This window comes from Nannospalax galili, unplaced genomic scaffold (assembly GCF_000622305.1).
Source record: "Nannospalax galili isolate Female #2095 unplaced genomic scaffold, S.galili_v1.0 scaffold566, whole genome shotgun sequence".
NCBI lineage: Eukaryota > Metazoa > Chordata > Mammalia > Rodentia > Spalacidae > Nannospalax > Nannospalax galili.
Window position 1 is genome coordinate 596,440 of NW_008355811.1, and position 19,356 is coordinate 615,795.

The window sequence follows — 19,356 nt, forward strand, 5'->3', positions numbered from 1 at the left end:
CGGAACTACACTAACGCCAGCGACGTCCCGCCCCTTAAACGTCATCGAGGCGCGCCGTGCGGGATAGCAGCGTGCGGCTACCATGGCGCTGTTCCACGTCGCGCGGTACTCGGACCCGGAGGCAGCCGGCATCGAGGAGGTGAGGGCTGAGGCTGGCGGCCGGGCGCGCGCCCTGCTCGAGCGGCTGCAGAGCCGGGCCCGAGAGAGGCAGCGGCAGGAACCGGAACCTGAGCCCCCCGGGACGGACACGGAAGCGGAGGGCAGGCGGCGGCGGCCCCGGCGGCGGCCCCGGCGGCGGCGCGGAGTGACTGACTCATTCGCGAAGAGCTTGGACGCGCGGAGGGCGAAGCGGCGGAAAGCCGAGGACGGGGACGCGGACGAGGGTGGGCCGGCAGGCTGAGATGGAGACGGGGCGGACGGGTTTCCTCTCGGGCTGCGGGTTCGAGGCAGCTCACACGCCTTGTGTTGCACAGAAAGCAGCGAGACGGCGCCCGAGGCTATCAGCGTGCGCACAGAGACCCGAGCGGCCCAAGGTGGGCGGCCGCCGGAGGAGGCTACTGGACCCCCAGCTCCGGGTCCGGTGCTGGGTGGCTTCACAAGGAGGAAGACACCGAAGGTGAGCCACGCGCCTATGGCGCTTCTATCTTAAGCGGAGAGTTTTCGGCAGTAACTACTTGACGCTGGAGGTAGCCATTGTGGACTCCTTGCAGAGTTCATCGTGCTTGAGGGAGTGTGTTTGCTGGGCTGGTCTAAGTGTCTTGTCTGATGGCTGCAAGAGTGGTTGAGAGTTGAGGAAAGACTTATCAGAGGCTTCTGGACCTCTTTTTGCTGGAGTCCCCAGTTCCTACCTGTGTTGGTTCCCAAGCCTGGAAGACTGCAGAACTCTCTTGGTCTTTCATTCCTTTAGGTCCAGCCTTTCCTGCCAACGTGGCTGGCTGAGCCAAGCCCTGTCAGGAAGAGCGTCACTGAGGGTCTTATTCCCATTGAAGACATCCCGGAGGTGCACCCTGATTTGCAGAAGCAACTGAGGGCACATGGCATCTCCTCCTACTTTCCAGGTGCTCCAGCCCTGGGTAGATGGTGGGGTGCTCTCCTGGAGGCAGCCTCCTTTGGGCTGCCAGGACCTTGGTGCAAGGGATAACACATAGGGGCCCTTGAAGCTCATCACATCAGTGAGCCTTTGTATCCTCGGGCTCAGGCTTCTGATGAACTCTTAGGCCTCATCCACCCCTGGTACCATACATCTTTGACCAGGCAACCCCCTGGGTAAAGTGGCTGATCCTGGGATACACTTGACCTACCCCTTCACCCTCCTTCATTCCAGTCCAGGCAGCTGTGATTCCTGCCCTCCTGGAGAGTGCAGCTGGCGGGTTTCTGGTGGGCAGAGGTGGCTACCAGCCCAGCGACCTCTGTGTTTCTGCCCCAACTGGTAGCGGAAAGACACTGGCCTTTGTCATCCCTGTGGTACAGGTGAGCATAATGTTCCCATTTTCCATCTTGGGCATAACAGGGAGCAGATTCTAGTGACAGATGGTTTTTCTGTCCTTGCAGGCCCTGTTGCATCGAGTAGTCTGCCATATCCGCGCCTTAGTTGTACTGCCCACCAAGGAGCTGGCCCAGCAGGTACATCCACCCTTGGTCCAAAGGTTATATCCCTAGCCTCAGCTGCCCTGCTAGGTGTACTTGGTGCTCTGCCCCTTGATGACCTGGACTAGACTCCCAAGTCTTTGCTGCCATGGGGGCCAGCATACCCTAGGCCTGTGATAGACTGTTTTTGCAGGTGAGCAAAGTGTTCAACATCTATACCAACACTACACCTCTGCGAGTTGCCCTAGTGACTGGACAGAAGTCACTAGCCAAGGAGCAGGAGAACCTCATCCAGAAGACGTAGGTGTGCTAGGTGGTAGGCTGTTCAACAGGTTCCCTGCTCAGCTGGTGTCCTTGGGGTGGTGTGGTATCAGTGCTGTGCATATAAGGCTTTGCTGTTACATGGTCCTGGGAGTTTCTCTGGTTTGTAGAGCAGATGGTTACCGTTGCTTGGCTGACATTGTGGTGGCCACACCTGGCCGCCTGGTGGATCACATCGATCAGACCCCAGGATTTAACCTCCAGCAACTCCGCTTCCTGGTAGGCCATCTCTTGGTTACCTGAGCTCCTAGCTCACGTAGGTGACCCTGGAAGGAAGTCTTCAGCTGGCCCTGTCTCCTAATTCCTACAGGTTGTTGATGAGGCTGACCGGATGATAGATAGTATGCACCAGTCCTGGCTGCCACGAGTGGTGGCAGCAGCCTTCCATAGAGAAGGTCCCACAGGCCCCTGTGCTCTGTTCCAGAGGATACAGCCCCAGGCTGTGACCACTGCCAGGTATACTGCCTTACTGATAAGAGTAAGGCTTACTGATCACATGCTCTGCTCCTTTTGTATTTCTCCTTGCCAGCCCCGTAATAGGAGTCAGGGCGGCATAAGGAAGCTTGTCCTGCCAACATGCCCTTTGCTTTCCAGCACTTGCTATCCCCAGATGCCTCTACAGAAGTTACTGTTCTCAGCTACCCTGACTCAGAACCCTGAAAAGCTCCAGCGGCTTGGCCTCTACCAGCCAAGGCTTTTCTCCACAGGGCTAGGACACAGAGGTCCTAAAGACACAGATGTCGAAGTGGATGGAGATTTAGGAGGGAAATACACTTTCCCTGTGGGGCTCACGGTGAGCAAGTAGGACATGGGACAGGGTGGTGCTCAGGTCCAGAGGCTCCTGGCTAGCCCCTACTGTCCATTTTCTGCAGCACCACTATGTACCCTGCAGACTCAGCTCCAAGCCACTCATCATCTTACACCTAGCTCTTGGGATGAACCTCTCAAGGGCCCTCTGCTTTACCAACTCTCGAGAGAACTCCCACAGGTAAGCTGAACCAAGGCTGGTGCAGCCAGTGCAGGCTGAAGCCTGGCACCACCTGGCTTCTGCTTCCCTCTCTGCCCAGGCTCTTCCTGCTAGTGCAGGCTTTTGGGGGTGTGAGCGTGGCTGAATTCTCCTCCCGCTACGGGCCTGGCCAGAGGAGGAAGATCTTGAAGCAGTTTGAACAGGGAAAAATCCAGCTGTGAGTAGAGAACAGGGAACACCTATACCATGTGGAGTAGGGATGCTGCCCAGCCTCTCTGGTTCCAGGGCATGTTGGTTCCCAGAGAGGCTTGGAGTTTCCTCCTCAAGCAGGTGGGCACAGGTGTGGGTGTTACTGTTCCTGGCCACCTGAGTCTCAGAGCCTTTGTCTCATCAGCCTTATCAGCACAGACGCTACTGCACGAGGCATTGACGTGCAGGGTGTGGAGCTGGTGATCAACTATGATGCCCCCCAGTACCTGAGGACCTATGTACACAGGTGAGGGCTGGTCAGCAGTGGCCACTGAAGGACTTGGGTTTATAAGCCTCTGTGTGTCATATGTGGGTCCATCTTGCCTAGAGGTTTAGGTGGCAGTTAGGTCTCAAAGAGCTGGGGCCAGTCAGAAAACTCCCATGTTTGGTTTCAGAGTTGGAAGAACAGCCCGAGCTGGAAAAACTGGACAGGCAGTCACACTACTCTTGAAAGTGCAGGTAAAGCCATGTGGATCTCAAGAGATGCTATAGGGGGGGTCTGTGCTGCTGGAGATGCTTTGGCCCAGACTCCTTCCCATGAGACCCCTTCTTTCTAGGAGAGGAAGTTCCTCCAGATGCTGGCAGAAGCTGGGGTGCCCCAGCTGGCACACCATAAGATCCCCAGTGAGCTCCTGCAGCCTCTCGTCCCTCAGTATGAGGCAGCCTTGTTGCAGCTGGAGAAGGCTGTAAAGGTGAGGGGCTGCTAGGCCCAGATGGGAGTTCTGCAAATCCAGCCTGCACTCTAAAGTAGATGTTATCATTTACTTCAGGAAAGAGAAAGAAACAGGAAGTACTCTTAAGCCATGGAGAAGACTCCTGAGCCTAGTACCTATTACCGCCTAGGCTCAGGGCTGGGGGCCTGCAGACACCAGGTGAGGGTGCAGTACTGCTAAGCCCCTTCCTTTCTCTCCTCCACAGGAAGAACGAAAGTTGAAGGTGGTTTAGATGGAAACCTTTGGCACTGGAGAGAACCTCCTGCTGAATTGAGTCACTGGTTTTATTCTGAATATTGAAATGTGAGCAGAAGGTACAGTTCTTTGTGGTTCCTGAAGTAGCCACCAATGGAAACAGCCCTTCTCCTCAAGCACATTGTCCTCTTGGGCCAGACAGCCTGGTTGGTGGCTTAGGCCTGAAATGTGAGAGCCTGTGGCATGTGCTGCTGTGGAGTCCACTTGGTCTCTGAAAATAAGCTCCAGCGAAACTGAAGGGTGCCCTAGGGCAGGTGGATTGGTACCTGTCGGGTGGGTGACCAAAGACTATGATCATCGTTGCAGAGACCTGGCAAATTTACTGTTTTTAACATCATCATATCGGGTGTGCAGAGAAGCTGTAATGAGCTTATCCCACACAAGTCATTAAGCCCCAGAAGTTTGGCCTTGGCATTCCCACAGTTGCTAACATTCAAGGTGGTACTTTATAATTGGGTACCACCCAAATATAAAGCAAACTTAGATCATGGGTGAGTCCTCGCTTGAACATAACCAAGGAGACTTAGCACTATCTCTGTTTATATAAGAAGGCCTGTTGGGTGCTAGAAAGGTGGCTCACTGACTGTTCTTGCAGAAGACCCAGGTTCGAATCCCAGCACCCACATGGCAGCTAACAGCTGTCCGTAACTCCAGTTCCAGGGGATCCAACAGTCTCTTCTGTCCTCCACAGGCATTGCATGACATGGGTGCACTTTCCTACGTGTAGGCAATTACACACATACACATAAAATAAAAATAAAATTTTTAAAAAGGCAACACTGGCTGTTCTTGCAGAAGACCCGGGTTCAAATCCCAGGACCCACATGGCAGCTAACAACTGTTCGTATAACTCCAGTCAGGGGATCCAACAGTCTCTTCTGTCCTCCACAGGCATTGCATGACATGGGTGCACTTTCCTACGTGTAGGCAATTACACACATACACATAAAATAAAAATAAAATTTTTAAAAAGGCCTATTTTTGAACAAAATTTAAAAACAAGATGATTTCATTGAGAAAAAATAATTGCTGTGATCCATGCAAATTTCTTTGTTGGCTCCTGTACCACACAGCTACCCCCCTCTAACAGGACACACCAAGCTAGCTCAGGAAAGCAACACATGGCAAGGTGCCATCAGGCCCTCACCTGGCTCTAGGAACATGGATTGGGGGTGGGGGCTCCTTTTTTACTGGACCTGACATCCCTGATGCCTTGTATCACATATGTGTATATTGTTCGTGCTGCCTTGACTTTCCCTGCCTGTGACCATCCAGAATGTTCCTGATTGACCTAGACCCAGGATAACATCGCTTTCATTCTCTTTCCCCTTGCAATAGCTCCTTTCTAATACTGTCTACTAGGGTTGAGCTTAATGAGGTCATATGCTGGCTTTTCATCCAAATAGGTGATACTAAAGGGGATGGGTACACAGACAGTTGGTGGATGCACACTTGACCAGTTCTGTAAACATTAGAATAACCTTGATAACTGTAAGAACAACAAAGCATGACTTTAAAACTCAAGGATCAGTGTTAATGTTCGGTTCATTTGTATTGGGCTCAAGAAATGGTCTTCAAACACATGCTTTAACTAGAGCTGCCTGTTTTCTAATGAAATATTACATGAGCCTAAATTAGAGAACAAAGATGGGTAAAGCCACTGTGAGAGTGGGTACAAGACCAGCAGAAGCATCTGACATGTTCCACAGAAGACAGCTTTAAATTGGGAACACAAGTTCCATACAAGCACTAAAAGGGTTGGTGAATACAGGGGTCCATCCTAAACAGCATAACCCTACAGGGGAGGTGCCATTGTAGCCACCTCATTTCTCCTGGGCTCCACACAGAGTTATTGACCAGTGCCCAGTCCCATAACACAAACTGTTCTGATTGCTTAAAACAGCAAAAACCATGTCTTAACACTGTCATAGTCACAGAACAAACAGGCTTGTTTGTTCTCCTGACCTACAGTGATTTCCTTGCAACCTGGAGACTGGCTGGTGTCTGGCCCTGATTCTGTGGAACTTGTACCCTAGCCCCTCAATGTGTGTGCACATATAGGGGGAAGGGTTGCTCACTAGAGAATGAAATTCTTATGTTGACAGATTAGCCAGTATCATTCCATTCTCCAAACCCTGGGCCTTTCTGGGTGAACACATCCACTGATAAATCACAGCATGACTACAGGTGATGCTACAAGTTGGTTTTTGATAAAATTGGTCTTAAAAGTGGGTTACTAGAGCTAGCATGTTGCTATCTGTAAGAAATACATAGCAAAACAGATTTTTGTTAATCAGAAAAACCACCTTTCAGACAAGCTCTGTAGCATAGAATCTGCTTGCACCTGGTTTTGTGGGGCCAGCATTTTTTTTTTTCAAGACAAGTCTCACCACAGCCCTGGCTGGAACTGTGGAGTTGGCTTTCTGAACAGAGATCTTCCTGCCTCTGACTCCTGAGTACACAACGCACCTGAGGGCCAACCATTTCATGGGCATTGTCAGAAATTATGACTTCTTAAATCTGCTTCCTTGTCACAAGGCCAACACCTAACTGCCACCTGGAGGGCCTAAGTCATTAAAGCTTTTGCCTGGGTCTGCACAGGGTCAGGAATCTAATGATTTTTACCTATTCAAGAGAGTTTCATATCCTAACCTCAAACGAGACTCTACGCTGTTGTCATTTCTAACCTGACATCTTCCATGTTTCCTTAATACCACTCATGTTCAGGAATACTATACTGGGTGTTGTTGGAAACCAAGGCCATTTTGTTTAGTCAGTCATCAAATCCTCAGCTGGTACCACAGTGTGCCCAACATGGGGAGCACAAATCAAGAGACCCTGCTGTCAATGGAGAGACTCACCTCCATCTGCAGCTATAGATTGGTCTACATAGCCATGTAACCATGTTGAGAAAGCCTTGGAAAGTGTGCCACTTTGTGGTCAGCAGTTCTGGGTATTTTGTTTTTGTTTTTAAAGACTGGCTCTCAGTATGTAGCCAGGCTGGCCTTGAACTCATTATCAGTGCTTAGTCATGAATCAATGTCCAGTTTCTTAAGGTTGTAGAAGGCTGCATAGGTAAAATGGCCTGAGGAAATAGCACATTCCAGCCAAGGAAGGACCCATTCAGTGTCCCTTTGCAGGCAGGAAGACTGTTTGAGGGCTAAGACTACAGAAGGCAAGGTAAGGCTACAGTGATTGTCTACTATAGGTTGTCTGGGCATCAGGACCCAGAGAACAACAGGAGCAGGAGACATGGCTGCTTTCTGAATCAGGCTGTGGTGTTTTAGGGCTATAGTACAGAAGCAAGTTTGGGAACTGGTAATAGATCCAACATCTGAGCAAGAGGTGGCAGGGGCAAGTGTGTGCTGCTGGGTTCAGAGGCCCTACCCTAGGGTCTGATAGTCACTTCAGTCACTTGGCCCTGGCTCCCCAGGCTGCCAAATAAAGACAGCAGTATGCTCTGCAAAAAGAACAAAGTATAAGTACCAGCCACTGCGTGCCTGACAGTGTCCATGAACTGCTCATCACCACCTTACAGGAGAGGATGAAAGGCCCCAAGGGGTAGTCACGGCCTGTGATCATATGGCTTGACTATACCAGCACATGCAGATAACCAATATACACTGGGCCAGTGGGTCCCTGTTCATGTCAGTGGAAATGTTCAGGGCAAATACCTGAGCACTCCCATTTCCACAATAGGAAGACTGAAACTTACAAGCTCTTCACCTTGCCTGATGCATGTAATTTTTATTTTAAAAATGTAGACATGAGCCGGGCGTGGTGGTGCACACCTGTAGTCCCAGCACTTGGGAGGCAGAGGCAGGCGGATCTCTGAGTTCAAGGCCAGCCTGGTCTACATAGTGAGTTCCAGGCCAGCTGGGGCTACAGGGAGACCCTGCTTCAAAAAAAATAGACATGGGGCAGGTGTTTCAGGTGGCAAAGTGCCTGCCAAACAAGCAAAAGGACCTGTGTTTGGATCCCCAGCACTCACATAAAAACTGGGCATGGTGTGGGGACAGGCACAGAAACATCCCTGAAATTCATTGGCCAGCCAACCTAGCCAAATCCATGAGCTCCAAGTTTAGTAAAGAAACCAATCCCCCAAAATTAGATGGAGAGTGACTAAGAGATCTGAAGTTGGCCTCTGACCCAAACACACATGTGCATTCAAATTTTAGGTGTACATACCCACATGAAAATGCATTTCACCCCCACCCACAGTAAATAAGCTTTTAAAGCTGAGGACGGTGGTACACCACCGTAATGCACCAGCACTTGGGTAGGTTAAGGCAGGAAGACCTAGAGTTTAAGCTCAGTCTGGGATACATAAAGAGGCACTGTCAGGTATTGGTGGGGGCATGCCTATAAACCTTAGCACTTGGGGAGGCTGAGGCAGAACTGCTACAAATTAGAGGACAGTCTAGATTACAGCAGAATGTGACCCTGACACCCCCAAAAAGTTTTTGAAACAGAAGGAACGGAAGTCTGAAAGCAAGAGAAGATTAAGAAAAGGAACAATTCCCAAACCATCTGTTAAAGGCATCAACACACTAAAGCAAAGCACAAGGGTTTGTGTGTTCCAGGGGTGGGGTGGGTGGTATGTTGTGGACATGTGGCCCTATTGGCACCATGAAGTCCTAAAGCAGAGACAGCACCTGTGGCAGGGAGCTGCAAAGCTGCCAGTGTGGCCTTACAGAGTGGCTAGTGGCTGCTAGGCCCAGTACCCACCAAGGAAGACAGCCTTGAAGTGCATGGGCAGAAAACCTCTGGCATCAACACCACTCATTTGTGTTGTTTTCTCACCTTGCAAATGAAAAGTAGAAAAGACAGGACAAGAAGATGTAAAAAGGTCATTTTTATTATGCCTTTTGCTTGGTAGGACATCAGTGCCCTTTAAATCCTATTCTTCAAGTACAAATGCTTATGTTTACAAAGTATTTACAATTTCAATCTTGTTTCTTACATTTTTAAACACAACAGCTATCTAGTTGCAAAGTGAACAAAAATAACCGCCAAAAATGAAGCCCCTGCCTGCGTCTCCAAAGACTTCACCCTCTGCTCCCCACCCTACCAACTATATGGCCTGGGCATACTAGACATATGCTACCACCACAGTGGGAAGGATGCAGAAAGACAGACACTAACAAAAGGGGGCCCCACAGAGCTCAGTTCTGCCCATCAGGACTGCTGGGAGCCAGATACAAGGTATCTAGGAGTTGTGAGAGTGCCCCCATCCCCCCCAATGGCACACACCAATACAGAAATGATGAGTTTATCGGACCACGTACAGAGCAGGTTGATGTTTCAGAAAATGGAGCTATTAAACCTTTTCAACACCTAATTGCTACTTTTCTCAAATTTCACATTAAGAGCTCAAAACTGAGCTCTGGGTGGGCTTCAGGATGTATTGCCACATTCCTGCCCACACAGGCCACAAACGGTGGGACAGACACTTTAGGATGGACATGAAAGGGAGGAATCGGCAGACAACAGCTCCTGTCTTGTTATGCTGACAACACAGACCTCACAGCCCAACTTCCTGGGGCAAACCATAATCAGGTACAAAGAGGCTACAGCACTGGTGTGGGTCATGATCTTCCACTGTGGTGAACATGGCAGGTGAGCCACTGTTGGCCTGTCATGGCCATGAATGCCACACAAGTGACCTTGCTGTAGTAAAGAGAAGAGTAAACACAGGTATGAACCTTATGCTTCCTCCTCCTCTTCAACTGTAGGCCTGCCACTATGGCTCAGTGGCGCTCCAACTGGCTAGCCGTGATAGGCATACCACCTATTATTCAGGACATAACAAAGGATCCATGACCTTGGTTCCAACTCCACCAAGCTGCCTCACCTGCCATGTACTCACTGTGACATATGCAACCCAACAACCTGTGTAAAGCACATAGGTCTCATGCCAGCCTGTAACAGGAACATTACAAAAGGTCCCTGGAGATTTCCAGTGCACTGGGTCCAAACACAAGCTTGATATGCTAAGATGGTGTCGGTACCAGAAGCTTCCTTTAAATGAAAGCCAACCCCTACTGGAGCAAGGGGTTGCCACTCTTTGAAGATCTAGTCACTTACTGATGCCCATAATACTGGCCACTCTTTGAAGATCTAGTCACTTACTGATGCCCATAATACTAGCCAAGAACTTGCTGGCATAGTAAGAAGGGTATACACACTAAGCATTTCCCCTAAAAGGCAAAATGATTCACTCATTATGAGGAAGTGGACCACAGCAGCAGCTTTGGAATGAGAAGCAGGTCTCTGATGGTCTACAGTCATCTCCTCCTCTGAACGATAGCAGACGAGTACCAAAGACCAAGTCTGAGCTGGAGCCTGCTATAGGACTCACTGCCAAGTGCTAAGTAATGCATGCTTAGAGAAATTCTAGATGGCTTTTCAAACAGTATCACTGTGTGCACTGCACTAGAAGAAAACAGCTGAGGAAGGTCTGCTACTGTCACTTTTTCAGCTAGTCACACACACGTGAAGAATTCAGCATAGACCTCTTTCTTACAGCTCAGTGCACTTTGAAAGTATCAGGCAACTTTGTGCGGCCCAACCTATGCAGTGGATCCCAGAGTCCAGAAACATTGCAGCATTCTTTGTGCCAAGGCCACCTTGCCACAGTGGCCACCTGCCTTCCCTCCTATTGGCATGGAGGCTTGGTGGGTGTCTTCAGCCTCACAGCAGGGACTCTCATCTGCAGCTTGGGCTGCTGGCTTGGGCTATCGGAGCTAGCTGGAACCGGTGCTGGGCTTGGGCCACCAGGGGTCTGCAGTGGGGCAGAAGCTGTTGTCACCACCTGCTGCTGGATGAGCTTCTGCTGTACCACTTGAGCTGTTGCTGTCACTGTGGGGATCATCTGCACCTGCTGCCCTGCTGCCGTCGCCTGCGTGAGCGTCACCGTCTGTGGAGAAGCCTGAGCCAAGAGTGAGAGCGCAGGTCACCAGAGCACAGCCCTTATCAGCCTGCCGCTCCAACAGTGAGAACCACTATATACATCCAGTGGCCTCTGCAAGAACAGCAAGCGATGGGTTGGGGCTAACAGCATTATTTGGCTTCTTGAAGTTCACAGGCCAGTTGTAGCTTCAAGTGAAAACTTTAAGCCATTGCTTTAAACAGAGTACTACACCGCAGGCCCACACGCTACACCCTATGTAATAACAGTTAAGAAGCCAGAGGGCTCTGGGGTCAGCAAGGGATGTTGTTACCTCCCACCAGCTCACCTCTACCTGGAAACATGCCTGAGGTACTCTCGAAGAGCAGGTCTAAAATGACACAAGACCAGGTCCTTCCTCTCAGTGGCCCTCCACTTAAATTTCCCCCTATTACAGAAGTCGTCTTCCCGGAAAGCTCATGTTTAATAGCGAAAAGGAATTCTCTAATCATTAACTTGCTTCTAAGGGATGGAAACCACCAATTCCAACACACTGAGTATTATTATTAAGTCTGTAGCTGCCTGGGCCATGTCTCTCCACATCCTACCTGCTGAGAAGCAGATGCAACCTGCTGGATACTGGCCACAGGTGTTTGTTGCTGCACAACTTGAGGAAGTTTTGCAACCTTTCAAAACAAAACAAAAAAAAGTCGAACAGAATTCAAAATATGTGCACAAAGTTTTTTTCTTCCTTCTCAGTTTTTTTAAGCAAACCAAACAACGTCAGGTAAGACAGAGGAGCAATCTCAAATGTGCCCACCAGGACCCTGGGAGGGCGAGGACCCTTACCTACTGGTGAGGAGCAACTGACCCACCTTTATAACTGGCAGTCTATCATGACTCAAACAATTCTGGTCTCGTATTTCAAGTTTATACATTCCGTGAGTTTTTGGTGGCTCTGCTGGGTATAGGTCTGGACAGTGATCCCGGAGAGGTAACACTTAGAAAGCAAGTTCATTAGGCCTGGGAGATCTGGGATCAGAACACCCAGGACCCACTCTCATTTGAACATCCACCAAGACTTGCCCAGTGGTTATCTCATCATTTCTTTCATTGATTATTTCATTGTAATTGAGAGCTTACTATCAATTAAAAAAAAAAAATTCTGTGTTCGCTTTTTGCAGACATTTTGTTGTACAGATATCCTGCTGTCTTCATGTCCTCAGCAGGTTTGGGCCAACTGTATCTAATCTACGCTATCAGGACATGGCCCAGAGGTCCTCCTCCTGGAAGGCTACTGCTTGAAGCCATGACCTCAGGGATCCTGCCAGAAGCCTTCCCCTTGATCTGTTCTCATATTGTATTGTAGAACAGAGATACTAAGAACTCTTAGCCTGGCATGATCTCAGCACTAGGGAGGCTGAGGCAGGAGAAATGTTACATTTGAGGCCAGCCTGGGCTATATAATGAGGTTGGTTTTTTTTTTCTGTTTGTTTTGTTTTTGGTATTTTTTGAGACAGGGTCTCCCAATAGCCCCAGTTGTCCTGGAACTCACTATGTAGACCAGGCCGGCCTCAAACTCACAGAGATCCACCTGCCTCTGCCTCCCAAGTGCTGGGATTAAAGGTGTGTGCCACTACACCCGGCAAGGTTGGTTTTTTTTTTTTTCCTGATCTTTTTGAGACAGGGTCTTCCTGTAGCCCCAGCTGGCCTCGAACTCACTATGTAGACCAGGCTGGCCTCAAACTCCCAAGTGCTGGGATTAAAGGCATGTGCCACCACATCCAGCTAAGGACCTGTTTTGTTTTTTTAAAAAAGGAGGGAGGAAATGTGAAATTATATGATTTTTTAAAACATATTGTGTGATGTTGGGGAGCAAATTTAGGGTCTTTTACATGTTTGGCAAGCACTTTACCACTGAGCTACATCCCTAGCCTTATGATATATTTTAAATGAAAAGGCTCCAAATAAATCTTGGCATTCATTTTTAAAATTAACTTTTTAAAAAAAATTTTTATTTTATTTCATGTGTATGAGTGTATTGCCTGCATGTATGTGAGCGCACCCGTGTTCTGCAATGCCACGGAGGTCAGAAGAGGGCTTCAGATTCCCCTGGAACTAGAGTTAAGGACATTCGTAGCCACCATGTGGGTGCTGGGAATTGAACCTGGCTCCTCTGCAAGAACAGTCAGTGCTCTTAACCGCTGAGCCATCTCTCTAGCCCCTAAAATTAACTTTTTTTGAGACACAATCTCATTTTGTAGTCTTCATTGACCCAGAAGTCACTGCTCAGACCAGGCTGGTATTAAATTTGTAGTGATACTTCTGCCTCAGACGCTTAATTGCTAGGATTACAGGTATGAGTCACTAGAGTCACTATGCCAGGTATTTATATTTTAAATTAGGGGCTAGGAATGTAACTTAGTAATATTAATGTTTATGCATTATCCATGAGACTCTGAGTTTGATCTAGCACCAAAATAAGTAAATAAATAAATCAGAAGCTGGTTTAAATTCAATTTAAAAATCAAAATGTGGATTCACTGAGCTACTAAGAAGTGCCCCTGCAGAGCTGATGGGAAGCAAAGACCATACCAGTTCTCTCCAGGCGTTTCAGGAACACAGAGGACCAGGATTTTGACTGGCACACATGTGGAAACACTATACTTTAAATGTACCAGTAAACTGACAGAAACTAAGACACTGCAGTTTCAGAGCTCAGTGCATCAGGACCTGCAGGCAGCAAGCAGAGGCACCCTTGGTGCAGAGAAGTAGACATGTAGGGCATTGGGATGACAACAGGGCACAGCGGAGGGGGCATAGGTCTAGACCCCATTCTCAGTAAGGAGCAAAGAAAAGAGCTACACACAGTCCACAGCTGCCACCGAGGGAGAAACTCTTCCCATAAAGAAAACCTCAAAGCACCCCCTCTTCTCTCCCAAGAGTGCTAAAAGTAAATTGTTCATCACAAGCCTTGGCCCTATAAAGAGACAAATTTAAGGACCTGAAAAGGACATTGCTGGAGACCAAAACACCGCAAGTCATACCAGAGCACATTCTGAGGTGCCCCCAGGAGCCATCAGAAGCAAGAAACCACCTTCACCTACACCACAAAGAATTCCCACAAATAGAACCTCAAAACAAGCTGGCTCACAAGAAAAATCTCCTGTAAAGAAACAGTACCCAAGGCAGTACCAGCAAAGCTACCAACAGGGCTGTCAAGACAGAAGGAACCATGTTTACTGTGTAGTCACAAAGAACATGCCTTCTCAATATAAGAACCACAAGAGGTCATCAGTACAGAACTTCAGTCAGGCTGAGGCCTAAAACAAAGGAACAGGGTGGGAATGCAAGCCATCACTCCAAATGCAAAACAGAGAGACAAATGAAAATAGAGATTTGTGAGCAGGAATGAGTAGAGGGCAGAGAGAATATACAGATGCATAATAGCTGGTCACCTCCCATACTGCTGAGAAATCAGCCCAGGAAACCTTACAAACAAGCCCTACCTAGTGCCACAAGGAACCTGCAGACACCACACAGTGTGTGTAAAGGACCCAGGTGTGTGTATACATCAGCAACAAAGCATTGCTGCCAGAGAGACATCTAGGTCCCACTGAGAGCAGAACGCCAGGGAGCAGGTACTGCCACTATGCTAAGGAAATAAATGTCAATCTAGAATTCTGTATTAAACAACCTCTCAGGAGCAACAGACATTTTCAAACACTAAAGAAAGGTTTGAGAGATATACTTCAAGTGGAAAAAAGGAATGTCACACAGAAATGTCAAAATGAAAGGGGACAGAATTAACTGCATGTGACATCATCACACTTTGGGGTGACACACAAAGGATGCTCTAGCATAGCAGTGTACTTTCAGAAAACACAGGCTGAGGAGATGGCTCAATAAAGCACTTTCCATGCAAACATGAGAACCTGAGTTCAGCTCCTCAAAACCCACATAAATGGGCTGGGGATTGACATCTGTTTTGTCCTTTGACCTCCACATACATGCTATGGCATACACCCCTACCACATACATCATACCATATCACACAAAGATGAATTAAGAAGAAAAACACAGGTAGGTATGGTGGTGCACATCTTTAATCTCAATGCTCAGAAGGCAGGATAAGGCAGATCTCTGTGAATTTGAAGCGACCCTGGTCTACATAGCGAGTTCCAGGCCAGTTAGGGCTACAGGGAGACACCCCCTCCCAAAGAGAACATGTGGTTTCCAGACTATAGAGAAGCAAAAGGAGAGTAACAAAAGAAACCTTCAAAGAGGGCAAGAAAACGAACAGAGCAAGCAAGGGAGACCCAGCAAAGGAGAAACAAATGAGTTTTGTTTTGGGTGGGGAGTTGATTATGTATGTGTATGTGCGGAGGTATGTGCATGAGATGCCCACAGAGACCAAAAGAAGGTGTCAGATCCCCTGGAGCTGGAGTTATGGGTGGTCCTGAGCCACCCAACATATGGGTGATGGGAACTGAACTTGGGTCCTTGGCAAAAGCACATGTACTCTTTAACCAATGAGCCATCTCCCCAGTCCCTGGACTAGATTTCTTTTCTTTTTTTAAATTTATTATTTTTATTCTATGTGTATGAATATGGCTTGCCTGTATGTAAGTGCACCCATATCATGTAATGCCCAAGGTGGTCAGAAGAGGACATCAGATTCCCTAGAACTAGAGCTATGGACAGTTTTTAATTGCCATGTGGGTGCTGGGAATTGAACCCAGGTCCTAAGCAAGAGCAGTCAATGCTCTTAACCACTGAGCCATCTCTTCAGCCCCTGAGCTGAATTTCTTAAGACTCAAAAAGTTCTAGCCAAAAAGGTAGAGATAGGAGCAGTCCATAGATCATCTAAAGATACCATTAAGTGGGAAGAAGGGCCACACACAGAAGTCACCACAGCAAATGTCTAGAATTTGAAAACTAATCAGCAACTTGACAGGCATCTCAGAAGAGACTTGAAGGTCAATAAACCCAGAAAAGAGGGAATCTCAGTTACCTGAAATACAAGCTAACACAGAAGCCAAGTTTCTCCCATTCCTACAGGTCAGATGGGAATAGGGAGCTCAGATGCTAAGACTGCAGGTGGAACATTGGTGGGACAGCCACTCAAACCCAGGTAGACCCACTATCAGTCATGACACATGGACATCTTCAATGCATGGAGTGGCCAACAATGCTCTGTACACCTGCACGAGACGCTCAAACACACTGAGACAAGGAAAGTCAAGTCAGCAAGCTATACCAATAGCATGAGTCTGAAATCTCACTCATGAAACTCCCTAATGCACAGGGAGGCTTCATGCCTACTACCCAGGGGCCTCACAGAAAAGAATAGACAGTGCAGCCATGCTGGCTGGGTGCTGGAGCTCTTCCTTAGCCTGCAGGGCTCAGGGTTTGCTCACTTCTTCTCCAGAGCCCTTTTCATCTGCGCTGAATTGCACACAGTGCCCTGCTCACCTGGATCTGAGTCTGCACCTGCTGAGTCCCAGCCAGTTTCTGGGCCTGGGAGATGGGTGTGGTCAGAAACTGTGTTTTAAGGGCTGGCTGGGCAGCATAGGCGACCTTCTGCTGTGGGCCCTGAGCAGCGATCTGTTGGGCAGTTAGCTAAAGAAAAGAGACAGCCAAGGATCAGAGCCAGGTGAGAACCAAGTCTTCTACTCAGACCCTGAGCAGCTACCATGGGCCCTCAAGGGCCTTTCACCATTCGACCCCAGCACCTTCACAGCATCCTTCAAGACAACCCAGTTAGGACCACCCCTGGTACCACCCCTACTTTCTGCCATAGGTGTGATGCCACTAAGTCACTTTTAACTACAGGTAGTGTCCCTTGGCCTGGACCCAGAGTCCCAGTGGGCTCCACATGATGAGTTGCTCCTGATTACTCTAAGCCCTTTTGGTCCCTTCCAGTCTGGTAAAGCCGTACCTGTCACCTAGCTTAAGCCCAACCCCTCTTCATCAGTTACATACACATTCATCTCAAAAAAAAAGAGGAAAGAGCCGGGCGTGGTGACACATGCCTTTAATCCCAGCACTTGGGAGGCAGAGGCAGGCGGATCTCTGTGAATTTGAGGCCAGCCTAGTCTACAATAGTGAGTTCCAGGACTGCTGGGGCTACAGGGAGACCCTGTCTCAAAAAGAACCCCCCCCCCAAAAAAAGAGAAAAACAAGTGATAATGACCACACCAGCAGCTCCACCCTGAAACCCATGCCCCCGTCAGGCCCTTAACCCAATGCAGCCATCTACTCGGCACCTTCCTCTGAAGCACAGAGATGCACTGAAGTGAAACCTATACAAGGTCCCCATACCTTCTGCTGGACAGTGGACTGGCCTTGGGCAACTTGTGGCTGGATGGCCTTCTGCTGCTGGACAGCCTGCTGCTTAAGCTTCAGCAGTTGCTGGACATGTACAGGTTGGGCCACAACAGTCTGCCCTGCAAAAGCCACCAGGCCAGTTAGTTGGGTCCAGGCAAGGTGTCCCTGCTCACACCAGGCTCTGTTCAGAAACCAGTAAACCAAACTATCTTAAGGCAAATCAAGCAGGTCTTAAATATACTTCAAGCATTTCTAGTTCATAAATGATAGTTAATGAAAACATCAGAAAGTAAATTGTTAAACTGAGGGTCAAAACTTAAGACTTGGAAACCTGAATTTACACTAAACTCCAGGACAACATGTGTGAAGCAGGTATTAGGATAGAACAGGGCAAGCCATGAACACCTCCACCAGAAAAGGCTCCCTGTACCAAATGGGCATATGGGAAAAGCATGAAACGGGAAAAGGGCTGCTGGAAGGCACCTGCTGCTTTCTGTGGCTGTCCAATTGCCACGCTGATCCCTGCAACATTCATGGGTAGGGTTGTCACCCCTGGCGAGGAGACGACAGCTGCTGGGACAGACACCACTGGAGGCTTCGCCAAGGCCACCTGAGCAGGCTGGGGTGTCTGAGTTTGCATCTGCCCTTGCGCTTGCAGCTGAGAAGTGGGAACCCGGGTCTAAATAGTGGAAATAAGAGGAGAATCCAGATAAATTCAGGTATTTTGTTATTTTAAACATTTCTTGACAAGAAGTCAAGAAATGAAAAAATTTGCAGAGATGGGCAAAATTGAAAAGGGGCAGCTGACAGTACAGGAAAACAAAACTGAGTCACATGTTAAGAAATCTAAATCACGAGGGTAGCCTAGGCCCCTTCCCCACTAAGATGCCTACAGATAGTTTGCACAAGACCTTTGGGTTTGTCAGCCCTGCTGCAACATTCTAATGCTCAGAAGGTTCATAACACACATCTCTGTTCCTCACCTGTCACCCAATCATGCCCTGCTTGCTCTCCATCCCCTGGCTCCCGCCATCCTTCTCTTAACGATCACTATCCTAACCAAACATCTGAAAATGAAAACCAACCTGGCTACCTGCTCCTACATATTTTCTACATTGCTACCAAGAACTTTTCTCCTTAAATTATATTTTTATTATATTTATTTATTTATTTATTATTTATTTATTTTGGTCTTTTTGGAGACAAGGTCTCCCTGTAGGTCCAGCTGGCCTGGAACTCACAACGTAGACCAGGCTGGCCTCCAGGCTGGCCTTGAACTCACAGAGATCTGCCTGCCTCTGCAGGAATTAAAGGCGGGGATTAAAGGCATGTGCCACCATGCCTAGCTAAATAGTATTTTTAAAAAGGAAAATGGTAAGAAGTTTCATTTGTCTCAAGATATGAAAGAGATAGGGTTATCTCTAGGATTTATGGTCTCTTCTGCCATGTGTATTTGGCTGAGTTTACAGTGCCACTCATGAGTTCACTCCCACTGAGAGGGCTTTGAGTCCAGTTGGATAGCTGTTGACTGCCATCCAGGTAACAGTACCACTACTGCACCGACAAAGGTAGCTTGCCATTCCAGTTGTTATGGCTATTAGGGTTTAGGGCTGAAAATATGGATCCTTATATTTATAGACAAGCATACTGTATACCACACATCAAAGCAGCTCTTTTTGGCAACAGATGGAGGCTACTGCAGAATTCCACAACTGCTCAGAGAATATACATCTGAGAGATGCCAAGTACCAGATGACATATCTACAGTTGAACCTCTACACCTAAGGCTCATGGAGCATAGCCGAACAAGGGGTAGAGATAAAACTAATGCATCCCTCAACTCTCAAGCTTCCTTATACAGGGTATGATGCACACAGAAGGCCACAACTGGCTAAGTTTTAAAGAATAAGAGACTGTAGAGTGGTATCCTTGGATGGGACTCCTATACTGAACCTTATCCACCCACGGCTCAGGGACTGTTGCAGAGGAGGGAGCAGAAAGATTTTAAGAGCCAGGGCTGGTCCATGAACATAGGGAAGCAGAGG

General features: G+C 48.4%; 2 protein-coding genes across 17 annotated transcripts in view; one reads left to right on the forward strand and one right to left on the reverse strand.

The window, feature by feature from the left end:
* The first annotated feature begins 30 nt into the window (after positions 1-30).
* Positions 31-4,793, forward strand: Ddx51 (DEAD-box helicase 51). Of its 3 annotated transcripts, XM_008853743.3 has the most exons (15): positions 31-383; positions 474-616; positions 908-1,058; positions 1,325-1,470; positions 1,552-1,623; positions 1,781-1,887; positions 2,019-2,127; positions 2,219-2,364; positions 2,503-2,701; positions 2,781-2,896; positions 2,976-3,092; positions 3,270-3,371; positions 3,520-3,583; positions 3,682-3,816; positions 4,043-4,793. In XM_008853743.3, exons 1-15 carry the CDS (start codon positions 83-85, stop codon positions 4,067-4,069), a joined length of 1,935 nt encoding a protein of 644 aa, XP_008851965.1. In that variant the 5' UTR covers positions 31-82; the 3' UTR covers positions 4,070-4,793. The 3 variants fall into 3 exon arrangements, with proteins under 3 accessions (XP_008851965.1, XP_029412315.1, XP_008851966.1); XM_029556455.1 differs by lacking the exon at positions 3,682-3,816; XM_008853744.3 differs by lacking the exons at positions 3,520-3,583; positions 3,682-3,816.
* A 4,139-nt stretch (positions 4,794-8,932) lies between these two features.
* Ep400 (E1A binding protein p400) overlaps positions 8,933-19,356 on the reverse strand; it is a 152,902-nt gene continuing 142,478 nt past the window's right edge. For 13 of the 14 annotated variants that reach the window (XM_029556474.1, XM_029556476.1, XM_029556470.1 and 10 more), the window contains 5 exons: positions 17,795-17,990; positions 17,306-17,430; positions 16,457-16,603; positions 11,590-11,667; positions 8,933-11,023 (listed from right to left, as the gene is read on the reverse strand). In XM_029556474.1, the coding sequence (XP_029412334.1) occupies positions 10,751-11,023; positions 11,590-11,667; positions 16,457-16,603; positions 17,306-17,430; positions 17,795-17,990 (819 nt within the window). In that variant the 3' untranslated portion in view covers positions 8,933-10,750. The remainder of the gene's footprint in view (positions 11,024-11,589; positions 11,668-16,456; positions 16,604-17,305; positions 17,431-17,794; positions 17,991-19,356) is intronic. The other variant, XM_029556478.1, reaches the window with a different exon arrangement.

What these genes read in the sequence shown, in the direction of transcription:
- Ddx51 (XM_008853743.3), top strand. Translation starts at nt 83, where the DNA reads ATGGCGCTGTTCCACGTCGCGCGGTACTCGGACCCGGAGGCAGCCGGC. An exon ending in CACTACTCTTGAAAGTGCAG is followed by an intron (nt 3,584 to 3,681) that starts GTAAAGCCATGT and finishes CCTTCTTTCTAG; the next exon opens with GAGAGGAAGTTCCTCCAGAT. An exon ending in AGCTGGAGAAGGCTGTAAAG is followed by an intron (nt 3,817 to 4,042) that starts GTGAGGGGCTGC and finishes TCTCCTCCACAG; the next exon opens with GAAGAACGAAAGTTGAAGGT.